This window comes from Rhinopithecus roxellana, chromosome 15 (genome assembly GCF_007565055.1).
Source record: "Rhinopithecus roxellana isolate Shanxi Qingling chromosome 15, ASM756505v1, whole genome shotgun sequence".
Classification (NCBI taxonomy): Eukaryota; Metazoa; Chordata; class Mammalia; order Primates; family Cercopithecidae; genus Rhinopithecus; species Rhinopithecus roxellana.
Window position 1 is genome coordinate 38,020,768 of NC_044563.1, and position 20,039 is coordinate 38,040,806.

At 46.9% G+C, this 20,039-nt stretch overlaps 1 protein-coding gene across 1 annotated transcript in view; it reads left to right on the forward strand.

Moving 5' to 3' along the window:
- Nucleotides 1-5,637: 5,637 nt before the first annotated feature.
- The window catches only part of LOC104657534, a 64,462-nt gene continuing 50,060 nt past the window's right edge, over nt 5,638-20,039 (forward strand). Inside the window, exons 1-2 of the mRNA XM_030918626.1 lie at nt 5,638-5,820; nt 5,928-6,099. Of these exons, the coding sequence (XP_030774486.1) occupies nt 5,638-5,820; nt 5,928-6,099 (355 nt within the window). The remainder of the gene's footprint in view (nt 5,821-5,927; nt 6,100-20,039) is intronic.

The window sequence follows — 20,039 nt, forward strand, 5'->3', positions numbered from 1 at the left end:
TAAGGACTTCCTAGAAGCGAATCAAATGGAAAAAACCCAACTTTCTACGACCAAGTAAATAACTCTGTAACTCTACTTCAGCTATGACAGGAAATAGCCTCTTCGTATGCATAGAGTGTACACCAACTAAATAACTTTCCAACCTCCCTTCAGTCTCTTTATTTATGTAGGGTATACACCAGGTAACCAGTGGGAAACCTCTAGAGGGTATTTAATAAGCCCCCAAAAATTCTGTAACCAGGGCCCTTGAGCCGCCTGCTTGGGGCTGTTCCCACCCTCTAGAATGTGCTTTTATTTTGAGTAAGTCTCTGCTTTCGTTGCTTCATTCTTTCCTTGCTTTGTTTTTGTGTTTTGTCCCATTCTTTGTTCAAAATGCCAAGAACCTGGACCCTCCACTGGTAACAACCAGACCTCAAGTCCAGATCTTCCTTGTGGACAGGACAGAACCAAGGCCCAGCTCCCTCCTGACCCACAGCCACAGATGTGATTCTGGCAATGAAGCCCCTTAACCCCCATGTTTTAACCACCGGAGTAAAATGACTGCTAAGTAGGCCAGGCGCAGTGGCTCACGCCTGTAATCCCAGCACTTTGGGAGGCCGAGGCGGGCAGATCACGAGGTCAGGAGATTGAGACCATCCTGGCTAATACGGTGAAACCCCATCTCTACTAAAAATACAAAAAAATTAGCTGTGCATGGTGGTGGGCGCCTGTAGTCCCAGCTACTTGGGAGGCTGAGGCAGGAGAATGGTGTGAACCCAGGGGGCGGAGCTTGCAGTGAGCCGAGATTGCGCCACTGCACTCCAGCCTGGGCAACAGAGCAAGACTCCGTCTCAAAAAAAAAAAAAAAAAAGACTGCCAAGTAGGTATGAGGCAGAAAAGGAAACAGGGTACATGATTAAAACACAAGAAACAACAAAACACCAATAGTTGATTTTCTGTTGGGTGTAAAGCCATTGCAGAGATCATCTAGGTCTCTGAGATTATAAAGTGGGAATTTCTGAGGTTTTCAGATTTCATAGAACAAAACCATTACAAAAACATTTTGGGAGTGGGAATGAAAACTGAGGTTGTCAACTTTTTATTTTGCCAAAAAGTGACCAAAAAAAAAAAAAAAACCCCAATCCAAATGATTACAAATAATCATTGATACAAGAATTGCATACATTTAGCTTTACATTGCTCTGATTACTCTCATTTTTCCTCTGAGTTGTGAAAAACCTGTCTGTGGATTTGCAGCCATCGGCAGATGATGCTGGGACCTCTGCTCCAGAGAATGCACAGCCAGGCATGAACAGGGGCCAAGGGAGTAGGTTTATGAACATACATTGCTGACCTCAGCTCCTGGCAGCTGCAGTCAGGCAGCAGTTTTGAGGGCTCCTACTTCTGCAAACATTCTGAGACATGCAGACCACCTTTCTAGGCTTCCCCCTCCTACTTCATTACTTATATAATTTATCCCTCAAGGATAGTACAGCATAGCACAACACATGGCTTATCTTTGATGCACAAGGTTGTGTTTCTTCATTTATCCTACACATGAGTCTTTGTCCTCTCCACAGCATCACAGAGGGACCCAGCAGAGAGAATCTTCCACAGCCTACACTCATTATATTCTCTTTGTCTTTTCTCATTCTTCCTACAAAGTTCGTATCACATGGATTAAGTCAGAAGACTCACAAGACATATTATTCATTCGTTTGCTCATTTATTGATTGATTTAATCAATATTTATTGAGTACCTGTATGCACCAGGCTCCATGCTAGGTATTGAAGGTATAGTAGTGGGCAAACAAGCGCAGTCCCTTTTCTCATGGAGGGAGAATTCGAGAGACACAAACACATGAGAATATATAACTATAAAAATGTGATGAGAACAGTGAAAAACATTAGGAGTGTCATGAAAGCGTGCAGCAGATGGAGTGGTTAAGAAAAGCTTCTCTGAGAAGATGACATTTAAGGCAAGGCCCGAGAGATTACGTAGTGGACATTCACTGGTTCTGTTATCCTGGATCAACTTTCCCTTCTTTGGTAACAACGCCCTGATGATTATGTTTGGGGGCTTTCACTCAAGGTGTCCTGTTCTCTGGCTGAGGGTAGGCATGTGGCCAAGCTAGCTAAGGCTGACTTTCTTCTAGGGCTTGGAATCTTGAGTGGTATGATGCAAAAACAGGAAAACTGGAGTGGCTTGTTCCGCTGGTTGAACCTCAACAAGGCGTCTGTTAGGAATCAAATCTCTGTAAGATTCCTGAGCTATTTGGTCTTTGAGCTTTCCAAAACTTGGCTGAAGAGACTGAGAGCTACCTCTATGTCCACCAATTTTTTTTTGTTTACATTATTTCCCAAATAATGTACCACAGAACTCTAATGGGTTCTGGAAAGTGGGATTTAGCAAAGCGAAGAGTTTGGGAAAGAGCATATCAATGGAAGGAACAGCATGTGGAAAGGACTTTCTGTGAAGTGGGGAACAGCTTGCTGGTTTGGGGAACAGAAAGAAAGCCAGTTGGGCAAAATGTGCTGAGTGAGGGGTAGAACAGTACCAATATCTCTGGAGGGGCAAGCTGCACCAGACCTCATGGGGCCATATATAGTAGTTTAGATTTTATCACCAGCACATAGGAAAGTTACAGACCTATTTTGAGCACGGGAAGAATATTTTAAATAGCAACCAATGTCACCAAGGAAAAACAGAAGAGTTCAACTAACAGCAGAAAGAACTGTGAACTGGTCATCCCAGTTCTGCTCTGAGCCAGCTCCAGGACCTTGGATATTTGTAAGACTCTGATGATTTCTCTTAGCCCCAGTTTTCTCATCTGAAAAATGAGGTGGTGGGTTAGATGATCTCTAACTCCTTCTCTGATGTTTCGTGATCTATGATAAAACCATGCCAATAAATGTAATTGTCATTAAGGAGCTTACAATAAAGTGGGAGAGAGAAACACACCCAACCTCTATGATACGTGCTGTTGATGTTCCAGGAAGTTCTAATGTTTAAAGCTTTTGGTAGCTTACAAGCTGATTTTGCCAGCCCATTGTTATGTTGACTGCAAAAGGATTTTAAACAGTACTAGGCTCAGTAACCAATTCAATGAAGACCTTTGAAAGAGGGTATTTGCATGAAATATGACGGTCTGCTAAGCTTAGATTTAGTGACTTCAACTGAATGCTTCATAACAGAAAACACTAGCGGGAGGACTGATTCTTGGGTGAATCTCATCTAGAATTTGTAACTGTAGGAGTGCCTATGAGTGATCTGTCTGTCAGTTATCTATTACTGTATAACAAACCACCCCAACACTTAGTGACTTGAAACAACCACCATTTTATTTCTCACAATTCCCTGGGTTGGCTGGATTATTTTTGGGTGGCTTTCCCTGGAGCTCACTCATGTGGCTGAGAGTTGGTGGGCTGCATAGCTGGGACGGCAAGGCTTCCTTTTCTCGGGGTCTTTCCTCTTCAAGGAGGTTGAACCAGGTTTCTTCATGGCAGTCTCAGGGTAGCATTTCAAGAAAGCAAGGAGCAAGACACAAGTGCACATTGAAAGCCCCTGCTTATGTCATATTTGTTTGTGTCCCAGTGGCTAAAGCAAGTCACAAGGCCAACTCCAGGGTCAATGTGGGAGGGAGCTACAGAAGGACAATTCAGTAGGGGGATTCATTAGAAGCCATTAGTGTAACAATGTGTAAACTTTTCCTCTGAGACTTGCATTGCAAGATATGCAACTCTAACCTAAAAAAGATGGCACTTTCTTTTTCTTTTCTCTCTTTTTTTTGGAGACAGTTTCCCTCTTGTTGCCCAGGCTGGAGTGCAGTGGCACGATCTCAGCTCACTGCAACCTCTGCCTCCCAGGTTCAGGTGATTCTCCTGCCTCAGGCCTCCCGAGTAATTGGCATTACAGGCGCCTGCCACCACGCCCAGCCAATTTTTTGTATTTTTAGTACAGACGGGGTTCATCGTGTTGGCCAGGTTGGTCCCAAACTCCTGACCTCAGGTGATCCATCTGCCTAGGCCTCCCAAAGTGCAGGGATTACAGGGGTGAGCTACTGCGCCCAGCCAAGGATGGCACTTTCACAAAGACACAATATCTATGTTATTACTACTATAAGGGAGCATGTAGAGTCACCTTATTAAGGGACTGAGTCCTAGATCAGTGGCTCTGCTTGCCTCATGAAAGTATTCATTAATTTTTAGCAGTGGCTTTGGGAAGTTATGTACATAATATTTAGAGGAAAATGGCATTTACAATGATAATGAATTAAAGCAATTCACACGGCAGTACCACTGCCCCAATTTAAACCTTGAGGCTTGCTAATTTCATATTTAACCACATCCCATATGCTTCCAATCCCTCTGCCCTAGTGTGGAGCTACAGCTCAAACTCCGTTGAAGGCAGGAAACTTACCTCACACACGCGTGTTCCCCTCACTCTTTCAGCACATAGAACACTAAAAAGATGCTCCTTAAATACTTGCTAAATAAACTGATCAATAGTTGCGTTTTATTAAATATCTTTGTGTTTCAGGTATTTCCTTCACAGATCGGATCATGAATTATCTCCCAACGTGAGAAGGTCTTATTCTCCACAGTTTACTGTTGAGGGGACTGAGGTGCAGAAAGACCAAGGTGTATGCAGCCCAGTCGCCTCTGATCCCACTCCACTGCATTGCTGTCTTTTGTATGCAGCAGGAAGGACACTTCCTGTAAAAATGGAAAAAAAAAAAAAAAAAAAAAAAAGCCTCAAGTTGTTTGAGAGAGGGTCAGGAAGAAAACGGGAAGAGCCAGTAGACTGCAGGTGCTTTCAAAGGGCTCCCTGTCTTTGACATCCCTAAAATAAAAACTTGTTAGTTAGGAGATTGGCCACAGAAATCCAGGTGGAAAACCTGCAGAAGAGTGGGTTCCACAATTCTTCCAAACAGTACAAAAAAACCCCAAGACTTGTTAATTTTTACCAGTGGAGGGGAAGAGGTTACAGGAGTGGCCTTGCTCCCAGGGTTGGCCTTGCTGAGCAGGTAACAATACCACACATATAAAGGTTTTAAGGTTTGTCCTCAGGTGAAAAGGTAGTCAATACTTTACATTTTGAAGATAGTTTTTAAAATCACCTACTCCATCAGTAGTAATACAACAATAACTACCATTTACACACCACCGCACATATCGGAGCTGTGTAAAGAGCTTTACACTGCACCATCTCAATTAATTCTCACAACTCTATGAAGTAGGTTTTATTATTCTGAATTTATAGACGTGTTAACTGTGGCCCAGGGAGATGAGCTTTCCCGCGATTGCCTAGCTTTTAAGCGGTAGATCTAAAACCTAAATGTGTTTGACCAAAAGCCCTGAATAACATTTAGCCGTGGGCCTCGTGCGGATTTGGCGCTGGTCCGAGGTGGGGAATTGTGAATCTCATTTATTTATGCTGAGCTGCGCACGTGTATGCACGTGTAATTTACAAAAAACAAATCCAGGTCAGGATCTCTGTCGCTTGAGGTTTCAAAGCCTACTTGGGTAGACAGCGGTAAAAATCTCAACTCATTCATTTACTCGTTTGCTCCCTTCACAAGTATTTATTGCACACTTCAGTATTCCAGACAGGGCGCCAACCCTGCTCTGGAGGAGAGAACGGTGAACACAACAGACATGGCGTTTGCCCCCAACTATCCCCTTCTCGATTCTGCTATCTCACGGGCGAGGCATTCAAAGAAGCAGAATATATATCAACAAGGGGGTGACTTAAGCACCAGCTGCGCGGGAGCCGGAGGAAGCGCGCTGAGGCTGCAGAGGTGGTCAGGGCGAACTTCCTGGAGGCAGCGGCTGCAGCAGGCGGGGCGGGAACCCAGGTCGCTCGGAAGCTACAGTCGGAGCCCGGGACGGGGAAGAGGTGGCGGGGGCCGAGGCCCGGGCGGGGGCAGCCAGCGAGTTAGGGTTAGGGCGAGAGGATTCGGCTTCCCGGCGGCAGAGGGCGCCTGGCGCTGCGGTCCGGCGCGCCGGAGCCGCCCGCGCGGGCGCCGAGAGGAGAGGCGAGGAGGGGAGCGCAAGCGGCGGCGGCCACTGCCACGTATTCCCGGCAGTGGTGGCGGCGGCGGCGGCGCCCGCGGGCAGGTGGGCTGGGAGCGGCGCGGCGGTGGCGGGGCGGGCGAGCCGGCGGGCGGGCGCGGGGCACGGGGCACCGGGCACCGGGCAGGGGTGCGGCGCCGGGACAGCGCGGTTCCCGCCACGCCGGCTCCGCCTCCGCGCCGTGCTGCCGACCCAGGCCCGGGCGCCCAGCGGGTCCGGAGCGCAACTCGCGGGGGCGGGGTTGGGGGCCGGAGGGACGCGAGCTCGCCTGCCCGTCGCGGCTGGAGACGCTGCATCCCGGTTGCTGCGGGGCCGGGGCTGGGAAAAGTTGGGGCGGACCGCGAGACCGGGCGGGAAGTGCGGATGCAGGGCGGACTCAGGGGCCGGGAGACGCGGTGCAAAGGGCTCGGGCCGGGGCGGCCGGGAGGGCCCCGTATGGAAGGCGGGAGACGCAGGTCCTCCGAGGACGCCTAGAAAGGGGTGCGCTCAGGGTCTCTGGGAGTGGACAAGAGTAAGGCGGGGGGCCTTGCTGGTGAGAAGGGTCGGAGCCTGGGGGTCGGGGAGTAGAGGTGAGGCGGGGGCGGGATAGAGCCTTCCTCCTCCCCCGCCCTGTCGGGGCCGACCCTGAGACCGGGGGTAGGCTCTGAGCCGGGGGTAGGCTCTGAGCCGGGGACGCCTATGTCATCTGAAGACCCGGTGGGGAGTTCCTGTACGGGGTGGGTGGAGGAGGGAGCTGAGCGTTGCTTCCTCTGCCGCCGGGGCCGACTACCGCCCCTCTCCAGCGGCCAGATTCACCTCTGACTGCAGTGCTTTTGCCCTGAGGAAGTTGAGGAGGGACAGCTGAGCGGATGAGATGTTTGGGGTGTTCCAAGATGAGTGGGATTAGGCTGCATGATATCATAACTATCTCCGGGAGCTGTCAGAAAACACTCCCATGTCCTCATACACCCACCCATCCACTCAGTACTGCCAAGCTCCAGGCTCCCTTACTCTTTAAGTGACACCTCTAGGTCCCCAGAGCCCAACAGCGCATCAGCTCACAGCTTCGAGGGTGGCAAGGGTGGAAGACATGGCTTGCTAGTGTCTGCGTAGGTTGGTGCTTTCAGAAACAAGTGGTTCTGGAGGTGCTGGATGTTTTATTAGAACAACCTGTGTGGTGCCCCTTGACAATGCAGATGACTCATGTTGGCTTCCTCCCCTCCCTACAAATAAACTTTGTATTCAAGACACCAGTATGCCTGGTCATTTGCAGCAGTGATACAGCAAGAGACCCATAGTGGGGTTCTTGAGCCCTTGTTCTCGTCCTAGATGTGTTAGCAAGAAGTTCGACCTTGGATGAGTCACTTGCCCTCTCTGGACTTCTGTTTTCTTATCTGTCACATGGAGTATAAAGAGAGAGCTCGACAGTGTGATGGAGACAGGAGTGGGTTTCTGAGGGACACAGTGAAATCTTTTTTCCTGTAAGGCTGGATCAGCCACACAAAATAAGCCTCAGCCTGTTCTTATAAAGAGATTAGGATAGATTTAAAGGAAAACATGAGAAGCAAGAAATACTGCAAGAAGCAAAACAACAAAAAACTAATAGTAGTTGGTACTAGATTTACAACATGAATACTGTTTTTATGCTTGCAATTAGTGTATTTGGTTGTCCAGCTGTCTTTACTATAAAGTTGCTTATTGTGCTTAGAAAATATGTATTTCACCTGTGGACCCGAATTTTTTCTTGTTTTTTAACCTTCAGGCTTCGAGTGGACACTCAAGCTTGGAGATGGATTGGTCTTGCTGGGGTTTGTCTGAAGAACATCCTCAGGGTCTCTCATTGCATAATATTATAGGTTCCTTCTGTCTGATGCTGGGGTCCTTGTACAGCTATGCATCTGCCATCTTTTCCATTCTGGCTTGAGAAGTGGTGAGCTGGTTGCTGTTGTCTCTGGCATGTCCAGACTTCTCATTTCTTTTCAAATGAGTGTAGTAAAAGGCAAGCAGTACCTTAGATGCAACACACTAAAAATTGCTCCAGGCAATCATGTGTGCCCCCTCCACCCCGCTCCTGTCCCCTAGACCCCCTGGGCAACTTCTCACTAGAACTTCCTGGTCATAAGCTGGCCTTGATATTTTGGATGCTGAGGGCCATCACAGCGATGAAATGACTTGGCCGGGATCACACCACACATTAATGATCAAGCCATGGTGCTGGAAGAAGAGGAATTTTTTTTTTTTTTAAATCATAACCGAGGTTCCTGTTCTTGTCCATTAGTAGCTTTCAAAATCCATATTGGGTTTGACCACATCATTTTCAGTAATCCTTTTTTTGTCAGCTTTTTGGAAACTCCAGTTAGTGGTTATCTCTGAGTTTGAGGTAGTGGTATTTTATTATTAAACAATTTTTTCAACTACTTTCGTTTTCAGACCAGATGAGGTAGTGTTAAAAATGATATCTTCTCCAACAAGTAAAGGCTTGATTAATTAGGTTGAGTCTTTAAAATATCTACTGTTTGTGTGTGTATACATTTTACTTTAATTGAGAAGTATTAATAAAAATCGTAATCGTCACCATTTGAGCCCCTGCCATTGAGCAGGCATTGTGAGGTAGGAGTGAGCATCATTTTACAGGAGAGAAAACAAAGCCAAGAGACGGCACGACTCTGGTACAGCTGTTGTGCATAAGTTGTGATCTTTCAATCCACCTACCATTTTGTTAACAGTGGAAAAGGAATTCTCAGCCATCCTATGGGGTTGTGCTAAATGAGATACTGTATGTGAAGAGGAATAAGTAAACTATAACAGCCTCCCTAACACAGCACATTTTAACATAAGCACTTGTGGACTCTGGAAGCAGTGTGGTGAAGTGGTAAGTTCAAGCGCCTTGGGAGTCTGGCAGGCCTGGGTGTAAATAGTGAACCTACCGCCTGTCCTCTTTGAGCCTGGTTTCCACGTGTGTAAAATCAGGATAATACTGTCTGTCTTATATTCAATGAAATGTACACGCTAATTGCAATGGGTGCTGAGTAAAGGTTGGCATCCACTCCTTTCCCTTGCACACAGGTACTTGGAATAATGGGATTGAGGAAGTCAGCAGTTGTCCTCAGGGGGAAAAGGCTTAAAGTACTTTTTGTACTTATCAATAATTCTTCTAGCCTTTTTGCCTTCCCACCCCAAGCCCCAGCACGTGCAATGAATATTCTAGGGCCTATGATTGTCTTGTCCAAGGGAATTGAAAAAATCATAAGCCAGAAAGGACAGGTCTTTGATAGAAAGTTGAAAATGGATGTAGCTGGTTTGTTTCCCTTTGCCCATTTTGTGGCCTTCTTCCTTTTTATTTTTTATTATTATTATTTTTATTAATTTTGTTGAACAGGGAAAAGATACAGAATTCAGGGGGTTCTAGCTGGAGGGGGACCCTGGAAGAGCCTATAGTGTAGGGGCAGCTAGAGGGAGGAGTGGGCTGGCTGACTGTCAAAGCTAGAGTTTGGTGTGGGGGAAATTTCTGTTAGATGCAGGATTTGGCTAAATATGGGACCAATTTCCATCTAGTTCTTTAAGACCATCTTTTGGGACTTTGAAGTTTTTGTGCTCCAGGCAGATTTTGACTGGTTGTGGTGGCATCACAAATGAGTTTCCACAGTAAATTGTATGCTGAAAGGAAATTAAATTCCAAGAGGGTGTTTGTTGTGACTGATGCCAGAATTTCTCTGAGAATTTTATTAACATTCAGTCTATGAAAGTACTTCTTAGTTTTCTGAAGATAATTAGGAAATAGTTTTTAAAAAGTAGAAGTGTTATCTTTGTGAGCTTTTGAAATGTCATCTTCCTAAATCTTTGGAGCAAATGAGGCTCAAAACATCATAGAGACTTATATTTTAAAAGCATTTCTTCCTAAATGTAATATTTTCCTTCTCTTCCTGTTCTTTCCCTCCTCCCACATTATTTTGATAATGAGTTAATTTTGGTTTCTTTCACATTGTGGTGGCCTAATTTTTAAGTTTATGACCCTTCATTTTTAGATCTTGCACGTATTTTTTTTCCCCTTAAGTCAATTCTCATTCATTATGAAGAGCTGCTATAGCAAGGTGGGAAAGAGAGAGGACCCTGGAGCTAGGTTGGTGAGATCTAGGCTCTTCAGAACTTGGATTGAGTCCTCACAGTAGTTCCGGGAGGCTGATCATGCTATTCCCAACACACAGATGTGGAAATGGGTGCAGAAACACATGTGTGTTCACATAGCCAGCAAGTGGCTAATCTAAGTGTCACTGCAATGATCTGTAGTACTCCAAAGCCCATGCTTCTAGCTAGAAAGGCAGGCAGGGGCCTTGCATGCTGTGCCAGGGTTGGGACTTAGTCCTATAGGCAGAGAAGGTCAGGTCTGTATTCTAGAAAGGTAGCTCGGTGGCTGTCTATAGTTTCGAAGTGAAGCAAGTAGAAATTAGGAGTAGAGAAACCAGTTCATTGAAGTAATTGTCTTGAGAGATGATGAGGGCTTGAACGGAAGACATTAAGACAGTGGCAGTGGTGGCAGAGAAGAGGGGACTTGTTGGAATCCATAGAGCTTAGTGCCTTTGGATATTAGAATTGCGTCGTCCCTTCCTGTTTCAGGTCTGATGCCCCAGGGATGGGTGTTGGAGATGCTGACTATGTTCAGGTTAAAAGCAATCTCTGCAGAAACCAAAAGTGCCGCCTTTGGTCTCTGCTAACAGCTAGAGAAAGGTGGCTGAGCACAGTCTGAAAGGGCCTTCCCTGTGCCACCCCAGCCTTATCATTCCTAACTTTCCAGGAGCGTCGCAGAGGATGGAAATTGGATTCCTCAGACTGCATTTTGGGAAATACTAGTTTGAGCAGTCAAGGTTAGAAGTGTGGAAGGGAAGACACCTTCCTTGGGTATTGTTTGCACATCCCTCTTCCCTGGTGGCACAGGGTTTGGTCCTCAGTTCTGGCTGTTCCATAAGAGTTGATCTGCCCTAGATGGGGTTAACTTGTGGTCACCAAACTTGCAGGGGTTGACTGGGAAGCAGGAGTGGCAGTGAACATAATGGCCAACCCTGAGAGGAGTCGAGGTCAGCCTCCTCTGACGGGTACCGTCTCTGCGGGGCACCAAGCCGTGCTCAGGGGAGCAGGCGTCACAGCCCAGGGAGATGGTTGGCTGGGGTCTGCGTGTCCTGTCATCAGTAGGGAACACTGTTGCCACATCAGGAATATACTGGTTTTCTGTCCTCTCCCCTAGTCAGTGCCAGACATGGTAATAAACTTGCTTTTGGGCTTCTGTTTTTCCAAATTGTGCAATATCCCTGGCCTTCTGAGAGTTTGTGCTGGCTTTGGTCCGGCCGGAGGTCAGGTGGTCAGATTCTGGCTTTATTTGGGCTGTGTTCTCGCTGCGAGGAGGAAGCCAGGTTACCTCTGTTGGACCTGCCTGCTCCCAGCATCTCCAGCCACAAGCTGTCTGCCGGTGAGTCACCCGTGCGAGTCCGCTCACCCACTTTCTACTTGATGTTTACACCTTTCCCTCAAAGAGGGAACCTCTTCTCTTCGTTCCGAGGGCACTTCTCGGCAGTCCCCTAAAGTGTCCAGTTAGTTTCTTTTGTGGTGTAAGAGCCCGTGCCAGACAGGTACATGTTTTAATGGGAGAAGAGCATTTCTGCCTGTGGATATGAGCTGGCATGCCTACCTCTTTAACATTATGTCCTGAGCAAAGCCCTTTTCTTGTTGTTCTTTTTGCTTCGTGTTTAGGTGCGTGTTTGGGTGTGTTTGCTTTAATTATTACTGGGAAGCAAAAAAGATATTTATCAAATGTTTAAATCTATAGCAGTGTCCCTGCTTAGGCAAGCAGAAAGAATAAGTATATATTTAGCCAGGATATTATTGATTTATTACTCTTTTTTCCATTTTGTTGCTGTTTTGTTGGCAGAATCATCTGATTTGTATACTGGTTCAGTTTGGATTTCAGTAGTGAGTGTGAAAAGATTCCTGGGCTGTTTGCCGAAGTGGAGGGACTCGAATGAGTGGGCTTCAGGGCTGCCAGTTTTGGCTGTCCCTGCAATCCCAGGAGCCTGGCACATGGTGCCTTTGTTAGGAAGGTGGAGTTTGGCCAGGCCGTTTCTTTGGCTTTGCCTGGGAGCAGCTCTGTTGGTGACAGTGGAGGCCTCCCTCTCCCGTGGGAAAGGGAATTCTCTCCTGATTCTGGTTTTGGCTTATTTCTCATCCTATGGGGATGAGAGGGAGGAAAGCCCCAGAACTAGTGAGTTTTGGTGATGGGCAGGTTCAGGATAGGACTGGTTTGCAGCTTCCACAGAGCTTTTACAGACGTTTTCTTGCATCCCACATTTTCCTTCTTCCCTGTTAGTCCCAATTCAATCTGTCATCAGTACTGCAGAAATTGGTTTGAACTTTGTCAGTCTTGGGAAGACCTGGGAGTGCAGCATAGAAACCTGTTCAGATTGGTGCAACAATTTCATATCAGCATAAGTAGCTTGTTTTCGTGGTGGTGATTTTTTAATCAGTTTAGTTGCTTTTTTTCTGAAATCATATAGGTAATATGCAAATGTATTCTCCTGCAGCCTGTCCTCCCATTTAAATAGTGCAGAAGGACACAGCAGACGTGTCACATTCCCCTTCACCCAGCACCCCTCCCCAGGTGCCACCTCCTCCAGGTCCTCAGAGATAACCAGTGTTAGCAGTTGGATCTGTGTCCTGAAACTGTCAGCCTGTATACACAAATATACTATGGTTTTCCTTCTTTTAGAAGCATGAATCTGATTGTATCATACTGCTTTTTTCACATAGTATATCTTTGAGAGCTTTTCATGCATGTGGCTCTTCTCTGTTCTTTTAATTTGCCTTTTATCTGCTTACAAAATATTTTCTAATATAGGTATGTCATAATTTATGAATTGGTCCCCTATTGATCGACATATAAACTAACTCATTAGTTTTGCTGTTATATCTTCATTCATACATATTAGTATGCACATGTTTCTCTAGGAGTGGAATTGGTATGTCAAATGTTAAATTCATTTAAAATGTTACAGCAGTACCCGTACTATGCTTTCAACAGATGTGCTAGTTCAGGTTACCAGTGGTGTATGGGCTGCCATTCTCCTGGGTGAAAGAAATGGATTGTTGTTTAGTAGGCATTTCATTTATTATTGGCTTCTTGATTCTTAGTGCTGAGATCGTAGACATTCAGAGTGGTGGGTTCGTAGTAACCATAGAAGACGAGGGAACCAAACCCTCAAGGACCATGGCTGAGCTCAGGGTGGTATGAGCATCATGCCACCAGTGGTGGCATCGTGGGACCTGGAAGCAAGAGCTCCTGGTTTCATACTCTCTGTTTCTCCCAGATGCTAGGTATGGTAATAGGACATTTTAATCTTGGTGTAACTTGCCAGAGTATTTCTCCAAATCTTTCATCTGAGGAACCAAGGCTCCGTAAGTATTAAGATCAGTCTGTCCTGCACTGCTGAGGCATGGACTGGAGACTGGGGAGCAGCACTGGGAAGATACTTAAAGTTTGTGTGCTGGAAAATCAGGCACTGTTGCTTCTGGAAAAGCCTCCAGGAATATGGTAAAGCAGATCTTTTCTTCTAGTTGCCTGTGATTGTTCCCCATCTCCTGGCTTGCTGTGGGAATATTGTGGTGCTTTGACCCTTAACAGGATGCTTTGGGGAGAAGCAATGATTTCTTAGAAGGTGTTTGAGGGGTGTGACACAATAGGCTGGTAGATAAGGCATCTGGTGGCCTCCATGAATAGGCTGATCCCAGGGCCCTCCCTGCAGGCTGGGCTGCCCAGTGGACACAGTGGGCTTCAGGAAGCGCTGGCTTATTGGACCACAGAGTCCTTTACCATTGCTCAAAGGGGCAGAGAGCAGGAATGGTGGAGGGGGAACTCTTGGGAGACAAAGGGACTGCAGCTCCCATTCAGCACCTTATGGGTATATATATACACATATATACACACACATACACACATATATACATGCACATATGTATACACATATATACACACACATATACGTGTATACACGTATATACACGTGTATATATATATATATTTTTTTCTAAGACGGAGTCTCGTTCTGTCGCCCAGGCTGGAGTGCAGTGCCACGATCTTAGCTCACTGCAACCTCTGCCTCCCAGGTTCAAGCAATTCTTCTGCCTCAGCCTCCTAGTAGCTGGGATTACAGGTGTGCGCCACCACTCCTGGCTAATTTTTGTATTTGTAGTAGAGATGGGGTTTCACTATGTTTGTTGGCCAGGCTGGTCTTGAACCCTTGACCTCAAGTGATCTGCCTACCTTGGCCTCCGAAAGTGTTGGGATTACAGGCATGAGCCACAGCACCCAGCTAATAACTGTTTTAAAATGAGTGACTACATATTACATTTGCATATTACATAAGTAGACATAATCTGGTAACATTAAAGAGAAGAGGTCCGGAGATTAGCAGCTGTCTAGGGCAGATGAGGGTGGGGCTATGGGAATTAAAAGGGATGAAGGTGGGAGACTTGGGTGGAGGCAGGAGAATTGAGTTGGGATGTTCTCTTCCAACACCATTGCTCCTGCAGAAACCCCTCCTTTGTGCACACCAGAGCCCCACACACAGAGGCCTTTTCTCTTTTTTTAGAAAGACAGATGGCTAGGGGATTGCTAGTACAACCTCTGCCCTTTATTTCGAGGTGGGTGAGTGAGGCCCTCAAAGCCAAAGTGTCTGCCTCAAGCTACACAGCTGGCCAGGACAGAGCACAAGTAGGCCCAGCTCTCTGTGCTCTGTGGAGTTGAGATTTCTTTCCCTTCTTCCCTGCACTGCCATGCGTTGCTTATAGCCAGATGCAGGAGAGACATAGTGTTAGGCACTTTCTGCCATTTACTCCTCCCAAAGTTCTTGTGAGATGAGGTCATGATATGCATGTTCTTCTATTCCAACAGTGCCAGCCACAGATTGATGTCTGCTGGTTTCATTCCCCTGGTTACCTGTAATCAAGGGGAGGACCAAGACTGGATCCTGCCTGCTCTTTCCCACCACACCATGTATGTCGTTAGTTTTTCCTGCATGGGGCAGCTCTCCTGGCGACTGGTGTGGCACTCCGTATTATTTATCAAATAAATGAGCAAGATCCAATTCAGTCTTTCCCTGGCTCTCGTGTCTCTGAAGTGAGAACATTTGCCTCTCCGTTTTACCCTCTGGGATTAGTATAGCACCCCTGCCTGCCTTTAAGCTTATCCTCCTTCACTCAGAATTCATTCAGGAAATACACTGTTCTAGGTGTTGGGGATTTTGTACCAAACAAAAGGAGCCAAAATCCTGTTCTTGTGGGTCCTGTTTTCTAGTGAGGATGACAGACAGTAGTGATTAAAATACACATGTTTATTAGGTTCCCAGGGCTGCTGTAACAAAGTGCCAGAAACTGAGTGGCTTAAACAGCAGGAGTATGTTTTCCCATGGTTCTGGGGGCTCTGAGGGGAGTCTGTTCCATGCCTCCCTTCCAGCTTCTGGTGGTTGGTTGCTGGCCTTCCTTGGTGTTCTTGGCTTGTGGGAGCATAGCTTCAGTCTCTGCCTCTGCTGTCCCATGGCGTTCCCCTGTGTCTGTGTATGAGTCAGGGTGCTCCAGAGAGACAGAACCAATAGGACATAGATAGGTAGGTGAGAGGGGATTAGGGCAATTGGCTCGCATGATTTTGGAGGCTGAGAAGTCCTGTGACAGGCCATCTGCAGGCTGCAGAATGAGGAAGGCTGGCAGTGGGACTCCATCCAAGTCCAAAAGCCTCAGAACTAGGAAAGCTGATGGTGTAAGTCTCAGTTTGAGGTTGAAGACCTGAGAACCTGGGGGTTTGGGGGCAGGATGTGCTGGTGCAAGTCTTTCTTAGTCGACTGATTCAAATGCCAGCCTCTTCTGGAAGCACCCAGATGATGTAGTACTTTACTAGCTATCTGGATATCTTTTAGTCCAGTCAAATTGACATCTAAAATTAACCATTACGGTCTGTGTCTCTGTTTTCTTACAAGGACGCTAGTCATTGGATTAGGGCCCACTCTGTTCTAGTATGACTGTGTGAACTCTGACTCTCTGAGGACAGGTCTCAGTCAGTTTAGGAAGTTTATTTTGACAAAGTTTAGGACATGCGCTTGTGACACAGCCTCAGAATGTCCTGATGACATGTGCCCGAGGGGGTTTGAGCATAGCTTGGTTTTATACATTTTAGGCAGACATGAGACAATCAGTGTATGTAAGATGAACATTGGTTTGGTCCAGAAAGGTGGTACAACTCGAAATGAGGAGGGGGCTTCCAGCTTATAGGTAGATAAAAGACAAATGGTTGCATTCTTTTGAGTTTCTGATTAGCCTCTCCAAAGGAAGCAAGCAGATATGCATTTATCTCAGTGAGCAGAGGGATGACTTTGAATAGAAAGGGAGGCAAGTTTGCCTTAAGCAGTTCCCAGCTTGACTTTTCCCTTTAGCTTAGTGATTTGGGGGCCCCAAGATTTATTTTCCTTTCACAACTGCCTTTTTTTTTAACTGTGGCAAAAAAAACCCATAAAATTTACCATCTTAACCATTTTTAAGTGTACAATATATTAGTGTTACCTGTCTGTACATTACTGTGCATCAGTATGACCTCATTGTCTTAGAGTTCTCCAGAGAAACAGAATCAATAGGGTCATGTGTATGTATATAAAGAGATTCATTGTAAGGTGTTGGCTCACGTGGTTATGAAGGTTAAGAAGTCCTAAGAGCTGCAGTCTGCAAGCTTGAGACTGGGGAGAGCTAATGGTGTAAGTTCCAATCCAAGTACGGAGGCCTTGAGACCCAGGAGAGCCAGTGGTGTCAGTTCCAATCCAGGTACTGAGACCTTGAGTCCCAGGAGAGCCAATGGTGTAAGTTCTAGTCCAAAAGTCCGCAGGCTTGAGACCCAAGAAGAGCCAGTTTCTCAGTTCAGGTCAGTCCAGAGGCAGAAAAGACCGATGTCCCAGCTCAAGCTTACATACACTGCAAGCGGAGTTCTCTCTTGCTCAGGCTGTTTGTTCTGTTCAGGTCTTCATTTGATTGGATGAAGTCCACCCAGATGAGGGAAGGCATTCTGCTTTAATCAGTCTGCCCATTCAAATGTTAATCGTATCCAAAAAACACCCTCACAGACATACCAGGAATAATCTTTGGCCAAAAGTCTGGGCACCCATGGCCCAGTCAAGTTGACACATGAAATTAACCATCGCACTCATCTTTTTTTTTTTTTTTTTTTTTTTTTTGAGACGGAGTCTTGCTCTGCCGCCCAGGCTGGAGTGCAGTGGCCGGCTCTCAGCTCACTGCAAGGTCCGCCTCCCGGGTTGAGGCCATTCTCCTGTCTCAGCCTCCCGAGTAGCTGGGACTACAGGCGCCCGCCTCGTCGCCCGGCTGGTTTTTTTGTATTTTTTAGTAGAGACGGGGTTTCACCGTATTAGCCAGGATGGTCTCGATCTCCTGACCTCGTGATCCACCCGTCTCGGCCTCCCAAAGTGCTGGGATTACAGGCTTGAGCCACCGCGCCCGGCTCATCTTAAAAGATTGTATCTGCAAAGACCCTATTTCTAAATAAGCTCATATTCTGAGGTTCCAGGTGGACAAGAGTTTTTTGGGACTCCATTCTGCCCAGGTGGTATGTGAGTTATTGGTGACTGCTGAAAAGCTGGAAGAGTCCTGCAGCAGAGGGGAAGGTGAGATGATCAAGGAGGGCCTTGCTGAGAAGGAATGTGTGCACTTGGGGCTGGAGAAGGGGGAGAGAGGGAGGAGCTGCTGTGTGGAGGAAGAGGATCCTGTATAAAAGGGACAGCTCAGGCAGAGGCCCTGAAGTGTAGGGACAGTGCAATTTGAGTCCATTGTGTCAGGGGAGGAAAGGGAGAGGTTGGGAGTAAATAAAAGGATGAGGATCAAGAGGTCCTTCTTTGCATGGACTGTGACCTTTGCTCTAATAAGATGGGAGCCACTGTTGTGCCTGTGAGCATGAATGAAAGCAGGTAGTGTGGGCTGCTCATTGAAGACTTTTCCAAGTTCAGATGGATGTAGCTGAGCTGTGTGTGTGCCTAGATATTTTGCAGCAACTGTTTCTAGGCAGGTTTTTAAAAAATGTTAGTGCTGTACTGACCCTTGATCCACTACCATTCCCTTTCTGCATGCTTTTCACCTACCCACCCACACAGAAACCACAAGCACGGAGAAGAGAGAGCAAACAGACAAGACTGTGGTGGCAGAAATTGCTAGGAAACTGTGTGCATAGCTGCCCTGCTGTGAGCTGCAGGGCCTCAAACATGTGAACTGCTGGGCTCTTCCCCCCACGACCTCTTAAGCCCTGGGCCTGCCTGGTGAATGCCATGCCTGCCATCCAGGTGGTCTTTAACCTGGGTAGATTTAGAAAATGCTGAGGTCAGTGCGCAAGCTATGTGGATTCTTCTGTGCTTCCAGGATTCTTCTGTGTATAAAATCACTATGCAGTGAAAAGAGTTGAGTCAGCTCCCCTGGTCAGTAGGCCACATTTGGCCTTGAAAATGTAGGACAGGGAGGAGCATCCAAGAGGACCTTTGGAGACAGTGAGTAGATGGCTGTGTGGTCTTGATACGTGGGCCCAGGGCCCTCTGCTGCCAGCCTTGTTACTGGCCTACAGAGTGTTCACACATTGTTGTTCTTGTTTGTCATAAAAACACTTCAGCCTGCAATCTGAGTATTGGTCATTAAAAAGAAGGAACTCCAAGCAGAGGCTGACCCTCAGTGAGCCTGGCCTGCTGGTCTGTGGCCTGTGCCGGTTCAGTTTGCCCAGTTACTGGGGGAATCACTACTTCAGATTCCTTGGCCTTGGAGTTGAAGGGAAATATCCTTATCTGGTTGACATTTAATTTCCTCTTCGCCTCCAAAGGAAGGGTCCTGGCCGTTGTTTAATGAGGGCTCTGGGGTAGTGGGCTATGCGAGGGCCTGATTTCAGCCTCTCTGTCTTGCCTCTACTTACCAAGATAGTGTCAGAAGCACCCTGCTTGGGGAGGTTATCTGGGAGGCCGATGTCACTGTGACCCCTCTGGGGAGCATCGCTTTCGAAGATAATTATGTGTAAGTGGAGATGGAAATAGAATTCTCCAGTGCCAGGAGCAGCTGCTCTTCTGTAGTATTTCAGGAGTTGCCTTTGGGGCCCCTCCTTCCTCTCAAACAAAACACACCCATCCAAAATGAAAGTTGTGAAGATGATTCCTAGCTAGAAAAGTGAGTGTTACAAATGTGTTTTGTGAGTGTGTAATTCCAGAGTTATTTTTAGGGTGCTTCCCTTAGCACATCAAAAGAGCTTCCTTAGAGGAACTGCCTTTTAAATTGCACAGCTTTCTCTGCCAGAGTGCTACAGGAAGTTTTGACTCAGGTAGCCTTCCTTCAGAATCTGTGGAGGCAGGCTTTGCTTCCTTGTTGTCGTTAGAACAGAGAGGCCTTGCCCAAGAGTGGGAGCCAGATAGGGCTCCAGTTGTTCCCTTCCCATAAGACAACCCCCTTGTCCTACGCTCAGGGGTGGCTTTTGTCTCTGCTGACATGCCCCCAGCATCTAGTAAATACGTACTTGTTCATGGACAGGATGTATTGGATGTGGGCTCTGACATCTTTGCTGGGCTCTGAGTAGGCAGCATGCTGTGATTTCACTTAGAACCTTGAGAAGTTGGTCTTCTGGTATCCACATTGGGACTGGAACATTAAGTTCTGACTTCATCACTGCTGTCTTGGATAAATTACTTGCTTCCCTGGGCCTCAGTTGTCTCATCTTTAACCTGGAGGGTTGGATGAAATGATTGGCATGAGGGTCTCCCTTCACCTCTCCACCCACTCTGGGCAGCCCCTTGCACCTGTCTCTCTGGTCACAGTGGGAGCTCCTGGAGGGTAGAGCTGTTCTAGGCACAGGGAACGTGAACTTTTTGTCCCAGCCAGCCTGATAAATACAGGGCTTCCCCAGAACTCAACATGCTTCAGCCCTGGTGCTCCCTGATGGCCCGTCTGGC